This window comes from Ursus maritimus, unplaced genomic scaffold, assembly GCF_017311325.1.
Source record: "Ursus maritimus isolate PB19 unplaced genomic scaffold, ASM1731132v1 scaffold_27, whole genome shotgun sequence".
NCBI classification, from domain to species: Eukaryota; Metazoa; Chordata; class Mammalia; order Carnivora; family Ursidae; genus Ursus; species Ursus maritimus.
The window spans coordinates 24,516,989-24,539,212 of record NW_024425230.1 but is presented as its reverse complement, the minus strand read 5'-3'; the positions used below and the strand labels follow the sequence as shown (position 1 = coordinate 24,539,212).

Genomic DNA, 22,224 nt, shown 5'->3' with positions numbered 1-22,224 from the left:
GTGAATTTAGTCATTCCTGATTTACTCCTGATTTTGCTCAGTCCCCTCTGGGCACCTACCTACTCAGTCCATTCAGGGTTCCCCTGCCTGGTTGCCGAGTAACACCATAACGCTGGGGAGGGTGTAAGCCACCCATGGGCACCTCTCCCAACTTTCAGTGTGCATGGAGCTCGCCAGCGTCTCCCTTGTCCTGGAGGCTGCACCCCCACCCAGCTGGGTGCCCCGGCATCTGGTCCTCACATCCACCCAGGGCCCTCTCCTCCCTCTATATCCACCTGTCAGGAGCTCCCTAGGAGCTGGCAGGGTCAGGTGATTCCGGGTACCCGCTCGAGGCACAAGCAACCTTCAGCCACACTCCCTCCATAGGACGATGTTTCCCCCCGGGAAGGCATTTCAGGCGGGAAGTGTGTTCTTTCTTGTCCCCAGTGTGTGCTGTCCTTGCATCTTGCTTTGAACCCCATGATCCCCCTACTTGGGCAGAATTTCATCTCCTTTTGGATAAGAAGACAACTGTTCCTTTTTTTTTTTAATTTTATTTATTTATTTGAGAAAGAGAGAGAAAGCACAAGTGGAGGGGATGGGCAGAGGGAGAGAGAGCGAGAGAAGCAGACTGTCCACTGAGCAGGGATCCCGATGCGGGATTGGATCCCAGGACCTTGGGATCATGACCTGAGCTGAAGGCAGATGCTTAACGGCTGAGCCACCCAGGCGCCCCCAGAAGACAACTGTTCTTCACATGGGATAAATGTTGTGTTTTGAATCCTCCAAACTTTGCTGTTTGCAGTCAAAGGCAAGCTTTTGGTGTCAAACAAACAAAATAAAAACAAACTCAAACATATTAGTTTCCTATTGCTGCTATAAGAAATCACCACAAAAGCTGTGGCTTAAAAAACTATGAAGTCATTATCTTGTCATTCTTGAGGTCGGAAGTGGGGAAGGGTCTCACCGGGCCAAAGCCAAGGTGTTGGCAGGGCTGCATTTCTTTCTGGAGCCTCGAAGGGAGAATCCGTTTCCTTCCTCCTCCAGCTTCTAGAGGTCACCTGCATCCGTGGCTCGTGGCCCCATCCTCCAGCATCAAAGCCGGCATTGTAGCTTCTCCAACTCTGACCCCCTCTTCCGCCTCCTTCTCCCACTTTTAAAGACCCTTGTGATTACCTGGGGCCCACCTGGGTAATCCAGGATAACCCCTTTATCTTCAAGTCAGCTGATTAGCAAACTCGGTTCCATCTGCAGCCTTAACCCCCCTCCCCCCCATGTACTATAACATTCAAAGATTCCTAGTACAGGACTAGGACTTTTCTGCAGGGGCCAAGATTCTGCCAACCACAGCAAATAAAAATTCCTCTGTCAAAGGCTTAATGCATACAATCAAAAGCCATGACTTTCAAAACTATAGTTCTCGCTATTGACTTGACAAAATCTACTTAGGAATTCTGAAGCCAATGACTTAACTTAAAAAAAAATTTTTTTTAATCAAATTTTTTTCCTGCCATCCTCTAGATGGTATGAACGGGAAGCTATTGTGGCTTCCCGAATTGTGGGGGTATCATCATGGGTATGGGGGTGTTCACAGAGGAAAACACCCATAATCTTACTTCCCCAAATTTAATCTTCTTTCATGTCTGTAGGTCACACCGACCACTCTGCAATTTGCATCCTATTTTTTTTCACTTAGCAATATAGCGCAGACCTCTTTCTACGACAATAAATCTTGCTTTAGTGCGTCATTTTAATTTCTGCAAAGCATTCCCTGCTTATGTAGTCCCGTCTCTCTTTGGTGCTACGGTGGGGTCCCACTAGGACGCAAGGCCGGGTTTGGCCCCCAGGGTGTCGGCGGCTGAGCTGCGGTGTCCTGCAGCTTCAGGGCCTGGGCGGTCGCTTGGTTCTTCAGAGCAAGGTAGGGCAGGCAGCGGGGAAGTGCCCGCTCTGGGTCCCAACCCTCACCCCAGGATGGGGATGACTGTCAGGGAGCTGTTCCCACCCCAGGTGCTGATAGCAGAGGTTTTTCTGGTAACCTGAGGCCCTGGCCTGAGAAACTATCATTTGAGATGTATGTGGGGCGTGTGTGTTGGTCGAGGGACCATAGTGACCGGAGGTGGTTTGAGCGAAGTGGTGGAAATTCGGGAGCCTTTGACTCTCCAAGGTCCTGAGTGGTGACGGCACTGACATTGGTCAAGGGGCCGGTGGTGGCCATGGCTGGGACCCAACCTGGGAAGCCCGGGGGCTCTTGGCAGGTGACAGGTAGCCCCAGAACTGGACCAGGGTCTGTGCCACTTGCTTCCGGTGGGGCTTTCTTTCTATCAGATGGAGCAGCCTTTCCTTTCAGTCCGACCGTTCATGGCTGTGTCCCCCAAAACGCTGACATCCTTCCCTGGTTTCCAGCTCTGACTCTGCGCCAATTATTGTATATTCTTTTGGTCTTTTTGGTGGGGAATCCAAGGATTTATATAACCCAGCAATCAAGTTGGTCACTTAAAATAATAGTACATCTTGTCCAAGTCTAAAAATAAATCCTCCTGGTATGAGAAGGCAAACAGGGGAAATTGGGTAGAGTCGGCAGAATACATTTTATAGCCCGGCTGGCCAAGGCTCGCACCCACTTTTCTTTTATCCCTGCTTGTCCCGACGCGGGCGGGAGTCAGAGCGCCTTCTGTTTGCCCTGATTAAAGTCAGCCTCCACCTTCCCGGAGCCCAGCTGCCCTTCTGGGGACACAGCTGCATTCACAGCCAGCCGCTCTGCCCGAGCCCTTAGCAGATTTTATGAAAGGCGTCTTCACTTGTATTAAACAGGCGCTGTGTTTGTGTGTGGTGTGTGTGAAGGAGAAAATGAATCACTTCAACACTGGGCAGAGATTTTAGGTGTTGTGTTTGTCCCTTGCAATTACATAAACACACCAGAACTCATTAAAAAAAAAAATGCTGGGAGGTGGGGAGCCGAGCCTAGGGCTGGGGCTGGTCTAAACAGTTTAGCACATTTTCCATACATTCGACCTCAGAGAGGGTTGTGTTCAGTCCTCTCCCAACAGAGTCTGAGTCCAAAGGAAAGTTTGAGGTTTTACATTTCTGTTTGTGGTACAGGAAAAGGCTTATGATCTGAGGGCTTGATTCAGTGAAATAACATTGCCTCCATGCGCATTTGCTTTGCAAGAAGGGCAGGGGTTGGAAGCAACCGTTGTGAGACTTTAAAGATTTGCTGGCAGAGGGAAAGGGATTTTTTCCTCCCTCCCTGCCGGGGGAAGCCGTTCTAACGAGGAGCTGCTTCGTAGTTTTAACTCCTACTCAAATATTCCCCGCCCAGGAGCTGCCGGTGATTCCCGGGACTTCTTGATCCGGCCGGGGCTCCGAGGGGCTTTTCGAGGCTCAGCCCCATCCTCAAAGCCCCGCGGCATGAGTTTGCAGAAGAGAATCTTCCCTCGGAGGGAGAATGGTAAGTGCAGCTGCTTCTCAGGGCTTCCCGGGGAGCTGGGATGGAGGGTTTGCCTCTTCTCGACATCCTCTGGGAGGGGTATGGAAAAGCGTGATTTGGGTTATACTGTACGTAGAGAGAGAGAGAGAGAGAGAGAGAGAGAGAGAGAGTGTGTGTGTGTGTGTGTGTGCATGCCTGTGGTGCAGGACACATCCCTGTCTGTCCGCCTTGTCCTTGCGGAGCTGGCTGTGTGCTCACTAGGCTGCTTGGCAGGAAGGTGAGGGGTGAGGGGATCCCAGGTCCCCTGAGGGGGTGAGAGTGAGCCCTGGTTGGCGCCCTTGGCTTCTACGAGCCCTTGCTTCTTCTGTGATGTTGCCCGCAGCTCTCAGGGGCCGGCGTATCTAAATGCGTAGCTGTCAGGGTCCCCACCCGCTGAGCTCGGGTCCCAGCAGGAAACAGAACAGAAGAGGGAGCTGCTCAGCGTCTCCCGGAGAACAGGCAGAACAGAGCAGGGGACCCTCTGAGCCTCGCAGAGCTGGGCACAGGGAGGGGAGAGGGGAGGCTGGGAGGGGCCTGAGTCCACTGGCCGGACTCCCTGCCTTTCTGCAGGTATCGCCCAGTAGGTCTGAGTTCGTTTCTTTAACGACTTCCTTTCCTTCTGGGAACAAACAGGCACCAGGGAGAAGGATTTTAACCCCTCTGCCCAACTTTTAAAGTCAACACTGGCAAAACTTCAGCTCTGTTGTAACTTTGGCATAAGAGAGTAAACACATGGTTTTCTTTAGAAAGGGGAACGAGACAAGTCAAAGGCACACTCTGACTGTTCCAGCTCCAGGGAGATAGGGAAGATAGGGCTAGAGCCCGGGGGCCATTGCTTAGGCTCCATCAAAGCATCTCTGAGGTCTGAAGGAAGGCAGCAGGACGTAGGGGCCAAGAACTGGGTGTGGGCTCCAGCCACCCAGGGTACAGTCTTGGCGCTGAGACGAACAGGCTACTTGATTTGGGGGAAGGTATTCAACGTCTCCGTGGCTCAGTTTCCTCCTCTGCAGAACGGGCATCACGGGTTCCTACCTCACGGGACCGCAGAAGCCGTCAAGGATAACACGTGTAGATGGCCCGGGCATCGTATGTGTGACACACGGAAGGCGGCAGCGCCCTTAGCAGGCTGCTCCCCTGTTGAGACCCAGCAGCCCTCACAGAGCACGCGGGGCTTGGGGATAAAGGGAGCGCTCCATGGCGGGGGGCCGTGCACCCCCTCTCTTGCAGCAAGGGGGCCTGGCCTTCAGAGGGCCTCCCTTTGGCCATAGACCATGTGGATGTGTTTACTGGGAAGTCTTCAAGGGCTGGGCTTGATCTGGTATTCAGTAGGTGCTCAATATTTGGTGAAACCATTGTATTTCTGGGGAGGCCTTGCCACTTCCTGTCCCTGGCTGTCTCTCCATGTCTGGTTGGGTTTCCTGTAAGACTGAGACTGAGATTTGTGTAAGAAGGTCATTGGAGAGAGGCCTCAGGGACACACCTGTGTCTCCCTCTCCCAGGAGGAGAAGCTGCACAGGATTCAGCTGTGACCCAGGTGATCGCTCGGGTTTTGCACCCCTGGAATGACCCGTTGCTGCCTGTGGGCTGCCCTAGGTCTGGGGCCCAGCCTTGTGCAAGGCAGTTCTCTTCAGCAGAGGGTAGTTCTTGGAAAGAGACTCAGCTAGGACTGCAACAAGCGGTCCTTCATCAGCTGTGGGAAGGAGGGCCTGGGTCCTAGGTGTGGGAGACAATCTTGGGGACACCCTACAACATCACTTAATAGTGATGAGTTAGTCCCTTTTTCTCTGAGTTCGGCTGTAGGGTAACCGGGGATTAAGTGCACAAACACCTGTCCAGTTAAATCCTTACACTATGACTAGACCCGGAAAAACCCCTTCCATCCTGGGGGCTCTGTCCCTGTCTAGAAGGGGGACACAAGGCTGCTGGAGTCGAGTTGGCCTCTAAGAAGACCTCCAGGGCTGCCATCTCGCAGGTGCGCATTCTGAGCATGTGACATAGCGGTCGCTTGTATCCCCAGCGATAGGTCATGTGATGTCCTCCGCAGGTGTCTCCATTCCTCCTGCTGGAAATGGAACCATGATACCTGGGGACCCTCGTGACTGCCCAGGGCCAGCCGTTGGCAGGGAAGGACTTGCAGAGGGAGGCACTGCATAGGGCTGGAGCGTATGGAGTGGGGCCCGAGCCCAGGGAAGAAGTCGAACCGCATGACGCACGACCCTACTTCTCTGGTAGTTAGGAGCTGCGTAGTGTTGCCCAGGGTGAATGCGCATGTCCTGGGTCTATTGCCCACCCCTCAACCCCGCCCCACCACCCATTTTCTATTTACTTTTCAATCTGCAAAGAATGAAGTCACTTTCTCAAACACTTGGAACTCATTTTCAACCATTTGCTTAGAACATTCTAGGCTGCAGGCACCAGGCTGGGTTCCGGGGATCAAGTGGGACTCGTGAGACAGACGATCACACACGCGTGTAAATGTATGGACAAGGAGGGTTGGGTGTATTAGGGTGCTCTGATGGGGAACTGACCTGGTCTGGTGGGTCAGGGGGGCTCCCCTGAGGTGGTGCTGTCTGAGCCGTTTTCTGAAGGGTGTGCGGGAATCAGGTGGGGGCAGGAGGGGAGACGCAAGCTCTAGGTGAAGGGAACAGAACCTCATAGGACAGGGATGAGAAAAGAGAACGGTCTCAGATCTTAGCAGCTTGTGATCACTGTGAGCATTTCAGTGCACTTCCAGCCATCTGTTTATTTGTAGCATTTGAGAAAAATAATCATGGGGACGCCTGGGGGGGCTCAGGCAGTGAAGTGTCTGCCCTGAGCTCAGGTCGTGATCGTGGGGTCCTGGGATCAAGTCCCGCATCGGGACTTCTCCTTCTGCCTGCCACTCCCCCTGCTTGCGCTCTGTCTCTGACCAATAAATAAATAAAATCTTTAAAAAAGAAAAATAATCACGGTGACTTGTGAGCTCAGGAAATACAAGCTTTTGCTGGTTGGGTGAGGCCTCAAGACCCTCCTCTGTGAGCGTGAGCCAGTCGCCTGTGTCTCCCACACCTGGTGGCCGGCCAAGGGGAGCAGCTGGGAAGTGTCTCTGTGACACCAGCCTGTCTCCCTCCTGGGCAGCATTCAGCACCAGGCACCGACGCCTCTGACCTTCCCTGCGACCCTGGGAGGCAAACGCGGTTGTCTTTACAGGTGAACAGAAATGAGGCACAGGGAGTTTATCCCAGAGGTGGGCGGCTGGAGAGAGTCGCACCCAGGCAGGTCCGTGCCCTTCTAGCGCCTGTGTTGTTAGCATGCTGTGGGTCCCGTGGCTGAGTGGCATCAGCGGTGACCCTCACGTGCGCACGTCACTCATTCCACGTGACCGTGTCAGTTCCTACAGAGTTAGCGGAACCCCCACCTGTACGGCCCCAGAAACCCACACCAGGTGCTTCTGCTACAGTTGATTGAGCCATTCCCCAGATTGTGCATTCTCTGGCTTGTTCTCAACTGTATTTCTTCCAAACTATTATGATAAAAAAGTGTTCAAACATACAGAAAACTGGGAAGAATTGTCGTCAGTGAGCATACCCCACTATTTAAATTCTGCAAGCAACTTTATACTCTTGCTTGTCTTACCGCGTGTCCGTCCATCCTGCCATCCGTCTGTCCAACCATGCCTCCACCTTATTTTTGGAATACATTTCCAGATAAGTTTTAGGCATCCCTACCCTCCACCTCTAAGCACTTCAGCATGTATGTAATGAATCTGAGTTTGGTACTTGCTCCTTGTTCTTCTTTTAGGTAAAATGTACATATGCTGAGATGTGCACAGCTGAGGTGTGCCATTCAATTAATTTTGCAAAATGTGTAAGACCAAGTCTCGGCACCATGTGAACGTTGCCCCCAGAAAGCTCTCCCAAGCCCCTTGTCAGTTGCGTTTAGATTTTACTAATAATATATTATGTGTCACTAAATTTAAACATGTAGTTTAATAACACACAGTACCTGCTTTGTCCTGCCTCGGCCGTGGGGGCAGAACCCTGGGCTGTAAGGGCCCCCGCTCTGCCGGGCTGGCCTCCTGATGAGCGCCGTGCCGACTTTGGCTGGGGCGCTGCTCAAAGGGAGCCCCACCCGGCAGCAGGTTACTCTGGGCAAAGGGAACCCAGATCCTGGTGCTGGAGCAGGGTGGCTCTGGCGTAAGGTTAGGGTTGAGGCTCTGGGTTCTGATGGTGGGCTTGGTACCGGGCCAGGACAGAACAGAGGGAGCTGGGGCCCTGTCACGGGAGCTGGGCCCTTGGCTGGTGGGGAGAACTCTGTCAAGGCTCAGTATACATAGGTGGGTCCTAGGGGCTCATGTGGGGCCTCCGTGGTCCCCAGGGAGGGTGATGGGTGCCAAGCTGTTCCTGCAAGGGCTGCCTTTGTACTGCCCGCAGCCGAGCAGGCTGGCCCAGGAACCGGCGGAGTGCGCGCACCTCTCACCGGGGAGATGAGCACCGAGCAGCCGAGGTGGGTTGCAGGCATCACAGGGTGGATGTGCCCTCAACTGTCCGACTTGCTAAGATGGTCTAAGGCGGAAACGGAGAGGGTCTGAAGACAGGCCTCCTGGCTCCTGCCCCGGCCCTTCGGTCCTTCCCGTCCCGATGGCGCTGGGGCCACTGCGGGTGGAACGGGGTGGGGGGAAGGCAGCGCTGGTATTTGCCCCACCGCCACGTGCGTCCAGCGGTGAGAGCATTTTTATAGAGGTCTCACAAGAACGCCTTTCACAAGGGGGAAACCTGCAGCTCCGAAGGGGGAGTGGCTCATCCCAGGTGACACGGGGTGAGCAGCAGCCTGGGGATGAGAACCAGCAGCCTGGACTCCTGGACCAGTGCTCTTTCAGTGCATGCTCTGCCTCCCAAGGCTGCAGCGTGCCTGAGAGTAGCTGGTCCTGCAGCTGCGGCCGTTCCTCTGTCTCTGTCTGTATTCTCTCTGCGTTTGTGCGTCTGACCACAGAGATCCCTCTCTCCCTCTGTCTCCCAGCCTGTTCCTCCTCTTTCCCGCCCCTCCTCTCCTCTCACAGCTGTTCAGCCCACACTTTGTTTGGGGGACTGTAAGGGCTACAGAGAGGCGTGGGACGCCATCCCTAGCACGGAGGAGCTCACGGTTACTAACAGGACATGCGTGAGCCCGTCAGAGTGGAGTGCTTTCAGGAGCACAGGAGGGCAGCTCCTGTTTCAGCGAGTTGGGAGGGCTGTCAAGGAGGACTTCCTGGAGGAGGTGGCTCTGACCCAAACCTGGAAAACTCTCCCAGAGTTGGCCAGGAGACAGGGGTCTGGGCATCAGACATGGCAGCGTGGGGTGTGCGTGCCAAGGTGCGGAGGTGGGAGGAAAGCAGGACCATCTGGAGGAACATCAGGCGCGGGGGAGACCAGCCCGTGACCTTGGGCAGGAATTTTAAATTTTTGCTTATTGAGTCAGTCATGTCATGACAATAACAAATTAAGAAAAGAAAGTAGGGATTTCTTCATCTTTACAAATGTTGCTTTCTGATGCAAGGCAGGAAGCCGCGCTCTTCAGATAATTGTGTGGGCTGGAAGAGGAGCATGAGGTCCAGCCGCCTTGCTCCACGGGGGGCGGGGGGGAGCGGCAGACAGGCACTCTGACTGGGGGGCCTCTGGCGTCCTGTCAGAGACCGAGAAGGCAGGGACTCGACACCCCAATGCGAACGAGTGGACACACGGGTCCTGCCAAAGCCCCACTGAGCGGAAACAGTTGCCCCCCCCCCCACGTGTTGTTCATTAATACCTGGCCTTTTCTGGGGGCCAGGTGGAGGGGAGGTGTGCTGTGCCAACAGTCTTAATCTTGGCCTTGAAAAGGCACCTGCCAGCCAGGACCACTCCCTCCTGCTGTGGCATTTAACCCTTTCCAAGCCCGCCCCGTGCTAGGCTGACTGGTTTGGCTGGAGATTTCCAGATTGCTCTGCTCAGTTTGTGTTCATGGACAAGGGCTGCCTGAACTCTGTTGTCAGATAACCCTGGGTTCAAATCCTGGCTCTGAGCTTTGGGAAAGTCGCTTTACCACTGCCCTTCCTCTCTCTCCCTGGCCCGGCAGGAAAATAGGGATAAGCAAGGGCACTCTCCCCACGGGTTCACCGTGGAGCTAGACGCTGTGTTGACAGCGCTTGGCCTGGCGTCTGGCCACAGCGGGTGTGCGCACAGAGGGCATCCATCAGTCACGGCCGTATCTCTATGCACGTTCCTTTCATTCCACGGATGAAACCACATGACTCCGTGTGTCCAATCCTCTGGGTTATCAGAGCTCTTAGAAATAAACTCTCTTCCCACTATTTCTTAATCGCGCCCTCCAAGGAACTAGGACAGAGAGTGTGGCCACGTTTCTTTAGTTCTGTTTAAATCTGTGCCTAATCAGATTCACTTGGTTAAGGAAATATCTGTAAGAGCTCTTTGGAGGCTCTAAAGTGCAAACGTAGAAGCTCGTTACATGGCATTAGTCACGTATTTATTCGTTCAGCTGCGGTTTGATTCTTTCAGTCCATGTTTATTGCGTCCTTATGGGCCTGGCACGTCCTCGAGCTGGGGACCCTGCAGTGAACAAGGCTGACGATTTCTGTGGGGGGTGCTAACTCTCTGGGGGGGACGGACAGCTGATGCACAAAGTACCGAAACAGGCTAACAGCACCTTCAGATGGTGACAGGTTCTATGAAGAAAGAAAAAGGAGGCGTACCAGGGAGTGCCTGGGGGCTACTGTAGATGGAGTGGACAGGAAAGGCCACATTTAGGATATCAAGGCAGGAAGGAGCCTGCTGTATGAAGATCTGGAAGCAGAGCCTTCTCAGAAGGGAGCCGTTTGGACAATGCGTTAGGGTGACGTGGGCTCGGTGTGCTCAGGAAAGGGAAGACGAACAGGGGCGAGGTCACGTAACTCTTGTGGGACATGCTCAGCCATTGGAATGCGATTGGGAAAAAGCAATGCAAAGTCTTGGATGAATACATGGAGCCCAGGGCATCTTTAGGGCTGTGGTACACTTTTCCCGATGGTGCTGTGACATTACCCACCTGCCAAATCCCCAGAACCATACGGTACAGAGAGTGAGCCCAGTGTAAGCTATGGGATTTCGGCCAAACCAGGGTCTCAGTACTGACTCCTCCGTGGTGACGGCGTGCCACAGTAGCACACGGTATCAGCTGTGCATGGAGTGTGTGGACCTCTCTGCACGTGTGTGCCCTTCTTCTATTAACTGAAAACTGCTTGAAGAGGAAAGCTTTAATTTTTTTTTTTAATTTGAAAAGTAATGCAAAGTCCTTCGCAGGTTTTCTGCAGGTGAGTGTCACGATCTATGTCACGTTTTTAGAAACCAGGACTGGTCATGGTGTAGACATGAACGTGGAGGCCCAAGCCGGAGCGCGGAGCCCGGCTGACAGGTGGGCCGCAGGGCAGTGGACTCAGGCCCCCCAGCAGCGGAGATGAGGGGAAGGGGATACATTAGGGGTGTCTCCTGCGGGGAGAGCCAACAGGAATGGCCAATAAATCTGGTGGATCGTGGACGTCAGAGAGGGAGGAATGAGGATTAATTCGAGCCAGCGCTGGCTCTCAGAGGGCTCATTCCTGACAGCTTTAGTCCTCCCGCAATGCTGTCAGAGAGGTGCGAGAGTGGGGACCATCCTACAGAGGAGGCGGCCAGTCCCCAGGGAGGTGCCTTCTTCCCTGCCTGTGATTCTGCCTCTGGCCGGGGCAGGAATCCCAGCTTCAGGGCCCCCGTTCTCCACTCCTGGCCCCGAATTCTTGGACTTTGGCAAATGAATGCATGACGGTGACAAGTCCCCAGACGTGGAGCCTGGGAGGAAGAGCTGGGAAGTGGGGCACATCAAGAGTGCTGCTCGCGGCGTGACTTTTGGGGAGCCCTGGTCAGTCCCCAGGTGGAGACACTGAGCAGGTGGCAGGAAAAAAGAGTTTCCAACTCAGAAGCAGGTCCAAGGCTGGAGACGTGGGTTTGGGGGGTGTTGGCCCGGGGACGGCCCGCAACCGCCGGACCTAATCACACGGCATATTAGCGACGTGCTGGGCCTCATCCAGCACGGACAAGTGAGAGAAGAGAAGGCCGGAGGGAGCACAACACGGTCTCTGCAGAAGTCAGCTACAATTGTCACAGCAAGCAAGGCCTCTGGTCCAGTCCTCACGACCTCAAGTTCGCAGTGTGAGGAGTTCCTCAGGGTTTTTAAAGAATCCTAGTTGACTCCTTGCTTGGACCTCGCAGGAGCTCTGTCAGGCTGCTGGATGGCTGTTCCCATTATGCAGAAGAGAACAGGGAGGCTCGGAAAGGGCACGGGACCAGCCAGAGCTTGCGGAGGGGCCGGTGCCGAAGCCACGGTCCTGCCTCTGCTGTGACTCCAAGCGCGGAACTCTGGATTCGGCTGCTCTTGGACCAGCACACGTGAACCCCGTCGTGGTATTTTAAAAAGGACGCACTTTTCGTTTCGCCTTCTGAAATTTTGACTTGCGATAGCAAACGTGTATTACTTTTACAAGTAAAAAAAGGGGGGAAGCATCAGAAGAAACTGTGGACATAGAGTTAACGAGAAATACATCAAACCTCACCGCATAAATAGAACTCTTGGTGTAATCCCAGAAGATGCCCCCTCTCCGGGGCAAAAGGCCTCTGGCCCCGGGGCGCTACTCCTGAGCCGACATGCAGAGCGGTCTGGGCGCCTCAGCCACGATGCCGACCTACTCTGTGCGTTAGGGTTCGGGGCGTCGGCGGCGAGACTTCAGCAGGCATCGGAATTGCTTGGTAAGGTTTCTGGGCTCCACAGGCTGGAAGGACAACAGGTGCGCGGCTCCCCCCGCCCACCCCGCCACCCCGGAATGTCTGCGTCTTCCCAGACCCCACGGGCAGTGTGGATGCATCTGAAGGGTGCGAGGCCCACGGATGGGGGTTCAGATGCCGGTCCGCCGCCAGCAGCTGTGCGCCCCAGGAAGGCAAGCTGCCCGTCCCCGTGTTCTGGTCGCCGCATCTGTGAAATGGGTATAGAAACTGAACCTGCCCCGTGGGGCTGAGGGCAGGGTCGAAAGAAAGAGCGCTCCTCAGCGGCTAAGGCACGGACAGCGGTCTGCAGACGTGTGCCAGCCTTCGTGCCACGGAGACACGTGTGCGCGTGTGCGAGTGCAAGCGTGTGCGTGTGTGCGAGTGCCAGGATGCAGAGGCGAGCACGTGGAGGTGAACCTCGTTTTCATGCTAAGGGAAGATTAAACGCAGACGGAAGGCGTATGTGTGCAGTGTCGTTGGGGGTGCTTCCTCTTCTACGGGCCCTTCCCTCAGGAGCACTGTGCTCGGAGTCTTTGATCCCATTTGGCCGATGAGCGAGCGAAAGCCGAGACATGACCAAGATCCCGTGGTAAGACCTCGGCTGCGCGCGGCAAGACACCAGCTGCCCCAGCTCTTCCGCCAGCTTCTCCCCCCCCTTCTGCTGGTGCACTGTGAGCTGGCCTGTGGGGTGTTAGGCGGCTGTGGGAAGTCTGTCCTTTTTCTGGAGTAGGTCCTGGAGGGCACGGATGCGATAGTTTCCACCCTGAGGTGCAAACCACTCTCTGTCCGTAACGGTCTGGGCAGAATCTCATCCATACTTTGGAATGAGTTCACCTTCTGATGGTTAAGCAAGACAGGTCATCTGAGAGTAGGACAAGGAGGGAACTGGATTAATGAGTTCCCCTTCTGATGGTTAAGCAAGACAGGTCATCTGATAGTAGGACAAGGAGGGAACTGGATTAATGAGTTCCCCTTCTGATGGTTAAGCAAGACAGGTCATCTGATAGTAGGACAAGGAGGGAACTGGATTAATGAGTTCCCCTTCTGATGGTTAAGCAAGACAGGTCATCTGATAGTAGGACAAGGAGGGAACTGGATTAATGAGTTCCCCTTCTGATGGTTAAGCAAGACAGGTCATCTGATAGTAGGACAAGGAGGGAACTGGATTAATGAGTTCCCCTTCTGATGGTTAAGCAAGACAGGTCATCTGATAGTAGGACAAGGAGGGAACTGGATTAATGAGTTCCCCTTCTGATGGTTAAGCAAGACAGGTCATCTGATAGTAGGACAAGGAGGGAACTGGATTAATGAGTTCCCCTTCTGATGGTTAAGCAAGACAGGTCATCTGATAGTAGGACAAGGAGGGAACTGGATTAATGAGTTCCCCTTCTGATGGTTAAGCAAGACAGGTCATCTGATAGTAGGACAAGGAGGGAACTGGATTAATGAGTTCCCCTTCTGATGGTTAAGCAAGACAGGTCATCTGATAGTAGGACAAGGAGGGAACTGGATTAATGAGTTCCCCTTCTGATGGTTAAGCAAGACAGGTCATCTGATAGTAGGACAAGGAGGGAACTGGATTAATGAGTTCCCCTTCTGATGGTTAAGCAAGACAGGTCATCTGATAGTAGGACAAGGAGGGAACTGGATTAATGAGTTCCCCTTCTGATGGTTAAGCAAGACAGGTCATCTGATAGTAGGACAAGGAGGGAACTGGATTAATGAGTTCCCCTTCTGATGGTTAAGCAAGACAGGTCATCTGATAGTAGGACAAGGAGGGAACTGGATTAATGAGTTCCCCTTCTGATGGTTAAGCAAGACAGGTCATCTGATAGTAGGACAAGGAGGGAACTGGATTAATGAGTTCCCCTTCTGATGGTTAAGCAAGACAGGTCATCTGATAGTAGGACAAGGAGGGAACTGGATTAATGAGTTCCCCTTCTGATGGTTAAGCAAGACAGGTCATCTGATAGTAGGACAAGGAGGGAACTGGATTAATGAGTTCCCCTTCTGATGGTTAAGCAAGACAGGTCATCTGATAGTAGGACAAGGAGGGAACTGGATTAATGAGTTCCCCTTCTGATGGTTAAGCAAGACAGGTCATCTGATAGTAGGACAAGGAGGGAACTGGATTAATGAGTTCCCCTTCTGATGGTTAAGCAAGACAGGTCATCTGATAGTAGGACAAGGAGGGAACTGGATTAATGAGTTCCCCTTCTGATGGTTAAGCAAGACAGGTCATCTGATAGTAGGACAAGGAGGGAACTGGATTAATGAGTTCCCCTTCTGATGGTTAAGCAAGACAGGTCATCTGATAGTAGGACAAGGAGGGAACTGGATTAATGAGTTCCCCTTCTGATGGTTAAGCAAGACAGGTCATCTGATAGTAGGACAAGGAGGGAACTGGATTAATGAGTTCCCCTTCTGATGGTTAAGCAAGACAGGTCATCTGATAGTAGGACAAGGAGGGAACTGGATTAATGAGTTCCCCTTCTGATGGTTAAGCAAGACAGGTCATCTGATAGTAGGACAAGGAGGGAACTGGATTAATGAGTTCCCCTTCTGATGGTTAAGCAAGACAGGTCATCTGATAGTAGGACAAGGAGGGAACTGGATTAATGAGTTCCCCTTCTGATGGTTAAGCAAGACAGGTCATCTGATAGTAGGACAAGGAGGGAACTGGATTAATGAGTTCCCCTTCTGATGGTTAAGCAAGACAGGTCATCTGATAGTAGGACAAGGAGGGAACTGGATTAATGAGTTCCCCTTCTGATGGTTAAGCAAGACAGGTCATCTGATAGTAGGACAAGGAGGGAACTGGATTAATGAGTTCCCCTTCTGATGGTTAAGCAAGACAGGTCATCTGATAGTAGGACAAGGAGGGAACTGGATTAATGAGTTCCCCTTCTGATGGTTAAGCAAGACAGGTCATCTGATAGTAGGACAAGGAGGGAACTGGATTAATGAGTTCCCCTTCTGATGGTTAAGCAAGACAGGTCATCTGATAGTAGGACAAGGAGGGAACTGGATTAATGAGTTCCCCTTCTGATGGTTAAGCAAGACAGGTCATCTGATAGTAGGACAAGGAGGGAACTGGATTAATGAGTTCCCCTTCTGATGGTTAAGCAAGACAGGTCATCTGATAGTAGGACAAGGAGGGAACTGGATTAATGAGTTCCCCTTCTGATGGTTAAGCAAGACAGGTCATCTGATAGTAGGACAAGGAGGGAACTGGATTAATGAGTTCCCCTTCTGATGGTTAAGCAAGACAGGTCATCTGATAGTAGGACAAGGAGGGAACTGGATTAATGAGTTCCCCTTCTGATGGTTAAGCAAGACAGGTCATCTGATAGTAGGACAAGGAGGGAACTGGATTAATGAGTTCCCCTTCTGATGGTTAAGCAAGACAGGTCATCTGATAGTAGGACAAGGAGGGACTGGATTAATGAGTTCCCCTTCTGATGGTTAAGCAAGGCAGGTCATCTGATAGTAGGACAAGGAGGGAACTGGATTAATGAGTTCCCCTTCTGATGGTTAGGCAAGGCAGGTCATCTGATAGTAGGACAAGGAGGGAACTGGGTTAATGAGTTCCCCTTCTGATGGTTAAGCAAGACAGGTCATCTGAGAGTAGGACAAGGAGGGAACTGGATTCAGGCACGGGTAACAGGGCCCAGGGGTGGGGGGCTTAGGCTTGGTGTAGGAGGGAGGAGGTGGAGTCTGGGAAGGGTGAGGCTCGTCTCCAGAGGCCTGGGGTACTGCATCAGTCCCAGCCCTTCTGCCAGAGCGAGACAGCCCTAGGAGCTGGTGCCTGGGCCGGAGCCCCAACTGCACTGAGCCCAGGGAATGGCGAGAGTCTGCATGTGAAGATATCACTGACCGAGGCCTCCACCCCTGCCCTTGAGAAGTTCCTTCTCTGCTGCCTTCTGGACTCAGCCCTGCAATGTGCAACAGTCCCCCACACCCACCAACAAAGACAGCTCTGTCTCCAATGTGCCTCCCTGCGACCGTGGGCCTGGCTGCCTTGGCAGAGGCTGGACCTCCGCAGCCCCGCGTGGAATTCCAAGGGCTTCCCACGAGACACACCTACACCCTCATTAAAGCCCCCAGGAAGCCCCAAAACAGTTGCCGGGGGCGACCGGAGTACATTCCTCTCTTAGAACAGAGGGCCGCCCAGACGTCCCGGCCTGGCGCAGGCAAGCAGCTCACAGAGGCTGTGCTGAGGACACGCGGCGGGGAGGCTCTTTAGGGGGCAGATGGGCTGAATGCCACCCTTAGACTGTGCCCTGCAAGGGGACACGTGGGGGGAAAGCGCCCCGGTCACAAGGCAATCATCCCGCTAGCAGACACAGACGCGCCTTTTGTCCCTTCGTGCTGTGGCAGTCCACACGCTCTGTGCACGTTATGTCCTGGGCTCGCAAGCTTGCATCCCCTGCTGGGCTTGGCCGAAGCACAGTGCCAGTCTCCGATTCACGGGGACTCGGGCCCCGCCTGAGAATCTGCATTTCTAGCTGCTGGTGCTGATGCCACTGGCTTGGGGAGCAGAACTTGAGAGGCACTGAGTCGCAGTAGTTCCTGCTTCTGAGAGCCAGGTTTTGTGTCAGGGACAGAGGTGATGTAGCGTCATAGAAGGAGTGTGGGCTTTGGTGTTGGGCAGATCTGGGTTCAGGATCCTGGCCGGGCGACCTCGGGGAAGTTGCTGGACTTTGCTGAGCCAGCGATGGGCTGTGACCCAAGGTCACCAGGCCTTGGTGCGCCACGAATTTTTGTGCAGTGATATTTTTCACCTGCAAGATGGGTCTGATGAGATTTGCTAGATCGGTGGCGAGACCGTGTGAGCGGACGGTTCCGTAAAGCTCCTAGCCGTGTGGCAGGTGCAGTGCACGCCCGGAGTCGTGTTTGATACCCTCCCACCCTCCCAGCCTCCCCAGGTTGTCCAAGGAAGGCAAGGCCAGGAATAAGGAGCCTTGCTGGGTTTCTGGGGTCCTGGGTTGGGCTGGCCTCCCGGGTGTTCTCTCCAGCCCAGCAGATGGTGGACTCTTCCAGGGCTGAGCTGCCTGGCACTGGCAGCCGCCCCATCGGACCAAGGCTTTTCACGTGGAGCAATCAGATGGCTCAGGTCGGGAGTCTCTGAGCAAACTCATGCCAGGTTGGACACATTTGCCCGAGTCACCTGTCCAGAGCAGGTGGTGAAGGCAGCGTCTGACTCAGAGCAGCCCAGCCATCGGGGCCTGAGATCAGACCCAGAGACCGGCGTCTGTGTGAGGGAGGAAGTCCACTTTTCAGGCTCTGCCGGCTCTGACCCGGGCCGGAGCCCTAGGCTGTCCCGGATCGATGGTGTCTCGACCTCCGCTGGGCGGTTAGAGAGCGAATCAGGAGAGGTGGCTGCTCTGGGGACTTTGTGCGGGCAGGTAGGTGGGCCCAGGTGAGTGAGCGTTCTGCTCTGACCAGGAGGCTGGGCTCTCTGACCCCCCTGGGGGAGGGTCTTGGTTGGGAGGGACTTAATGTCCTATCTGGAAGCTGTGTTGGGGCGGGAGCAGGAACCGAAGCCAGAACGCTTGGCTCGGAGTCGTGTGCCACCATGGTGCTCTGTGACACGAGGAGGAAGCAGCTTCGGGGGGGGGGTGGTTAGGGGCTTCCGTGTCCCCTGCCCTTGCTGTGCATCCCCGGGAGCCTCTGGTTTTGGGACATCGGGCTGAGGGACCTCCCCCTCGGTGCAGGCGCTGCAGCAGGAAGCAGAAGGGAGAGGGATAGACAGACGCCGAGGCACCTGGAGGAGGGTTTCCAGCTGCTGCCAGGCTCCTCCTCTCCTAGGTGCACGGGGAGCTTGGGCATCTCTGACCTTGATCACGGGAAGGGCGGTCTCTCTGCCCGTCAGTCACTCCACTGTCGTAGTCGGGGTCCCACCACCACTTCCCCGGGCAGGCGGTCCTTGCAGGTGAGCGCGCTTGCTTCTTTGTGGGAGGATGTAGCATCCCAGCAGGTCTCCTTCTCTCCATGGACACAGGGAAGCATCCGCCCCTCATTCTCTTGACAAAGGAAACCCCCTCGCTTCAGGCTGAGTCCCCCAAGGGCAGCACCTGTGTCCCAGGAGCCCGGCCCCAAGGCAGCACGGGGAGCCGCTGTCTGGCAGTCCTGCCCTTTTCCCAGACCCCTGGGCAGGAGAGGAGCGTTCCACCCTTGCCCTCTCCTCGGCTCTCCCTTGGTGTCCTGCTGTTAAGGGCTGCTCAGCATTTACAGTCCTGGCAGAGGGCCCCTCCTATCCTCCAGATGGGATGAGGACAGGAGCTATCAGCGTGGGCCAGACGCCTCCTCGAAGCCCCTGCTCTTGATTTCTTCAGCCCCCAGGATGCTCATCCGTCATACCCAATTCCCCAGCCAGTCCCTGGGTGTCTTCCCGCCCCAGGCTCTGCTCTAGAATCTTTGCGTGTGGGCATCTTGCTTGAGCCTCTCAGCACCGCTGGCTTAGGTCGTGTGTCCCCAGAACGGAGACTTGCCCAGGATCGCTCGGCTAGAAAGGGGCACTCCAGGACCTTAACCCTGGTCTGACTCCAAATCTACACTCTTGACTGCTCTGCTACGTGCCTAGCAAATGTCTGCATGTACTAAGCACAGATGGTCGTATCTTTACTGGGTGAAATGTTGGGTTATAATTACCTAGAGCAGGTGTTTTCTAGCTCTTTCTGTCCATGGGAACCTCTTCAGAACTGAAATCTTTCATGAGAACCCATATGTATACAGCCAAAAGCAGAATTGTTCAGGCAGAAAGCAGGCCGGGAGTGTGCCTGCCCCCCCACCCTTCTCCGGGGCCTAGCGGTGACCCCAGGATTTGGGGGTGAAGCAGGGAGGGTGCACCCAGAACTGAAATCCACTCATCAGCACAATGGGGTCTTTGTTCCTTAACGGCCCCTCCGTCTCATCAGCCCGAGTTGGCGATTTGGTCTCTTTGCTCCCCGCTTACACCCCCAGGGCTCCAGGGCCGCCAAGAGATTTGCTCTGATACGAAGACAGAAGGGTCTTTTAAGGCTTCCTGCCTTTGTGTGTGCTCTTCTCGTGACTTGAAATACGTTCTCTCGAGCCTTCTGCCTTCCTTTGTCCAGGTGGAAAACCCTCCTTCATCTTTCCAGCCCCAGCTCACGGGCTGATTCCTTGGTGAGGCCATTTAGCAAGTCACTGCAGACGGTGGCTCTCGATTCAAACCTGTGTTAGGACCCTTCCCACTCTGGGACTGGTCCCCACCCCACCTCTCTTCTCCAGCAGCCTGAGAAGCCCGTGCCTTCCTCCTGTGCCTGGCTCGGTGAGTCTCAGGACGCTACTTGTTGCCTAAACAAGTGGATAACAACATCGACATCACCTTAACTGTAACAGTCGTATTACAGTTGTATTACCTGGTATTTACACTGCCCACTTGGGTTGGCAACAAATTTTCACATGTAAGAGTTTTTTGATCCTAAGCCACAGATTAGTGCGGATAGTGACACACTCATATCCATGGGCACAAAAAATATCCGGGGAGGCAAACTAAACAAACCGTTCTAAGAGCTTGGAGTGTGGTTAAGAAGGCAGCTTGGAACAGGAATGCATTTCAAGTTTTTCTCTTGGATTCCAGCCAAAGGAAGGACCGATGTCGGTGGGTCCTGCAAGCTAGTCAAGGTTGCCCAGCATATGGCAGAAACGCCGACGGTCTCTGCAGGAGAGATTGCATAGCAAACGAGGGGCTGAGCACAATGTGTAGAGGACAGGCCTCCGGGGGCAGCCAGAGCCCAGGGGAGCGGCCATGCTCGCCACTCTTGGAGATACCGGAGGGCGGGGTGTGCCCTGGGCGTGGGGCTCAGGGCTGGCCGTGCCGCTACACGGGGCCCAGGAGCTGGGACCACCCTCAGACGGGCTCTCCATAGGTCTTGCTCGGAGGCCTGCCTGAACAGCCATCCAGAAACGCTCTCTCGGCTCTTCCAGCAGCTGGGACGTGGCTGCTCCCTGGTCAGCTGGAGGTGGCCGCCACGGACACGTCCTCACTGCGGGGACAGCCGGCCCAGTGCGGGCTCCCTGTGGCCCCCAGCAGCCCTCCTCTGGCAGAGCAAAGCTGGAGCAAACGCGAGCCCCCTCCTTCCTCCATCTGCAATGAAAGAGTAGGAGAGGGAAGTTCAGAATCTGTCCCAGATCCTAAATCCAAGGCAAGACCAGCGATGCAGGGAAATTGCAGGGTACACGAAGGGATTCAGTGGCTCAGAAGAATGGAGCTAATACTCCCGTATGAAACTGCTGTGGGACATCAGAGAACACTTGAGAAGCGTAGATTTCAAACGAGACCCACTAGTGCACTGGAAATCAATTTAGTGCTTTGAGACCAGCATTGTTTTTTAAAAGTAAAAAAAAGAGTGTATAAGAACGTATCAGGTTCCAAGCGAAACCATGTTTCATATCACCTCTGTCCTGTGTTCACTTCGCTACACCATAGCTAGGGTGTTGTTTCGTGAAACTCTTGTTTTAGTTATATATATTTATGTTTATAAACATTGATACACATACGCATCTTATATGTGTTTATGTGTTATGTATTATGATGCGAGATGTAAATTCTTACGGTGAGAGAGGATTTACAAAGTTTCAGAAAACAATGGATAGGGTTTGGAATGGAGTTGTGTAGGGAGAGCATTTTAAGCCCAAAATATTCCCAATCTTCTCTTCCGACAAGGTGGCCTTGTCCCCCTTATCCGAGGCAGAGAGCCCGGACTAAGGGCGCCATGAGTTTGTTTCTTTCTGTTCTTGCCTTTTCTTAAAGGCATCAGAAGAGCTAGGACAATGGAAAGGTCGGGGAGGGCGGGCAGGCCCCCAGCCTCACGAGCCTTCCCTCTCCTCCTTCCTTCTCCTCGTCCTCTGAGCACTCAGTGGCCAGCTCCCGCCGGGCTGCGGGGTCCAGGCCCTGCAGCAGGAGACCCCTTCGTGTCCTAGAGCCAAATCTCGGCTCCCTACTCCCCGTGCATTGAGCCGATTGGGAAATGACGATAATACAAGTGTGTCTATGTGTGCGTGTGCGTGTGGGTGTGTCGAGAGAAATAAAAAGTCTTGAAAGAGATGATGTGTCATTTACCAAAATGCAAACCCAAACCAGTCATCACCCCCCCCCACACACACACGTACACACACACACACACACAGTGGCAGCAATTGGACCACAAAGTCTGAAAAATTCTTGCAGGCCAAAAACTCTGGTAATTTAAAGCTGTAATATTGCTTTTCTTTGAATCTCCTCTCAGTCCGACTTTGAGATCCCTGATGTCAATTCAATACCCCGGCGGCTGGCTCCCCAGGAAGGGGTCTTAGTTGTTCGCCCCCGGGCGTGTTTTGAGCCCTTTCCCAGGTCTCTTGGAAGTAGGGCTTACTTTGGGTTTGTGTGTTTTAAATTCTTTGCTGTTTTTTTTCTTTCTTCCTTCTTAGGTTGTAATGAAGTGAGGTATACACATTGATTATGGATTTATTATACCATCACTTTGCATTTTCACTTTTAGAAAGTTTTACTTTTCATAAAAATGTTATGGTTCGTAGAATAGGGTGACCAGTTGTCCCCTACCCCCCAGCCTGTTCTTCAGAGATAATCCCTGATGACAGGTTGGTGAGGATTCTGAATTTTTCTATTTCCAAACACACCCATGTACACACACACACACACACACACACACACACATTGCCCTGCAACACACTTTTTTTTCCACGTCTGTGTAGCACAAAAACAGTCTACCTAATTCTTCTCTATGCATGAAGAGTATTCCCTGTATCTTCATGGTCAAAATAAATACAAAATAGCATGGACAGCTCACCGGTGTGTCTGGGGGTGGGGTTAAATGGACTAATTGTCCCCCGTTAGAGGTCGTCCAGGTGAAGTTACCGCGCATGTTTAGCTCGACTTTATACACTTTATCTGGCCAGGAAGCACCTTTCCACGTTAAATGCAGGCATCCTCACACATTCAGTAAATATTTATTGAGCGACTGATAGGAG

General features: G+C 53.6%; 1 protein-coding gene across 2 annotated transcripts in view; it reads left to right on the top strand.

Moving 5' to 3' along the window:
* Positions 1-2,957: 2,957 nt before the first annotated feature.
* The window catches only part of LOC121105533 (pro-interleukin-16-like), a 31,323-nt gene continuing 12,056 nt past the window's right edge, over positions 2,958-22,224 (top strand). For both annotated transcript variants that reach the window (XR_005838102.1, XM_040642883.1), the window contains exon 1: positions 2,958-3,427. Coding sequence is in view for 1 of the 2 variants with exons in the window: in XM_040642883.1 (XP_040498817.1) it covers positions 3,388-3,427 (40 nt within the window). In the remaining variant the exon portion in view is untranslated. The remainder of the gene's footprint in view (positions 3,428-22,224) is intronic.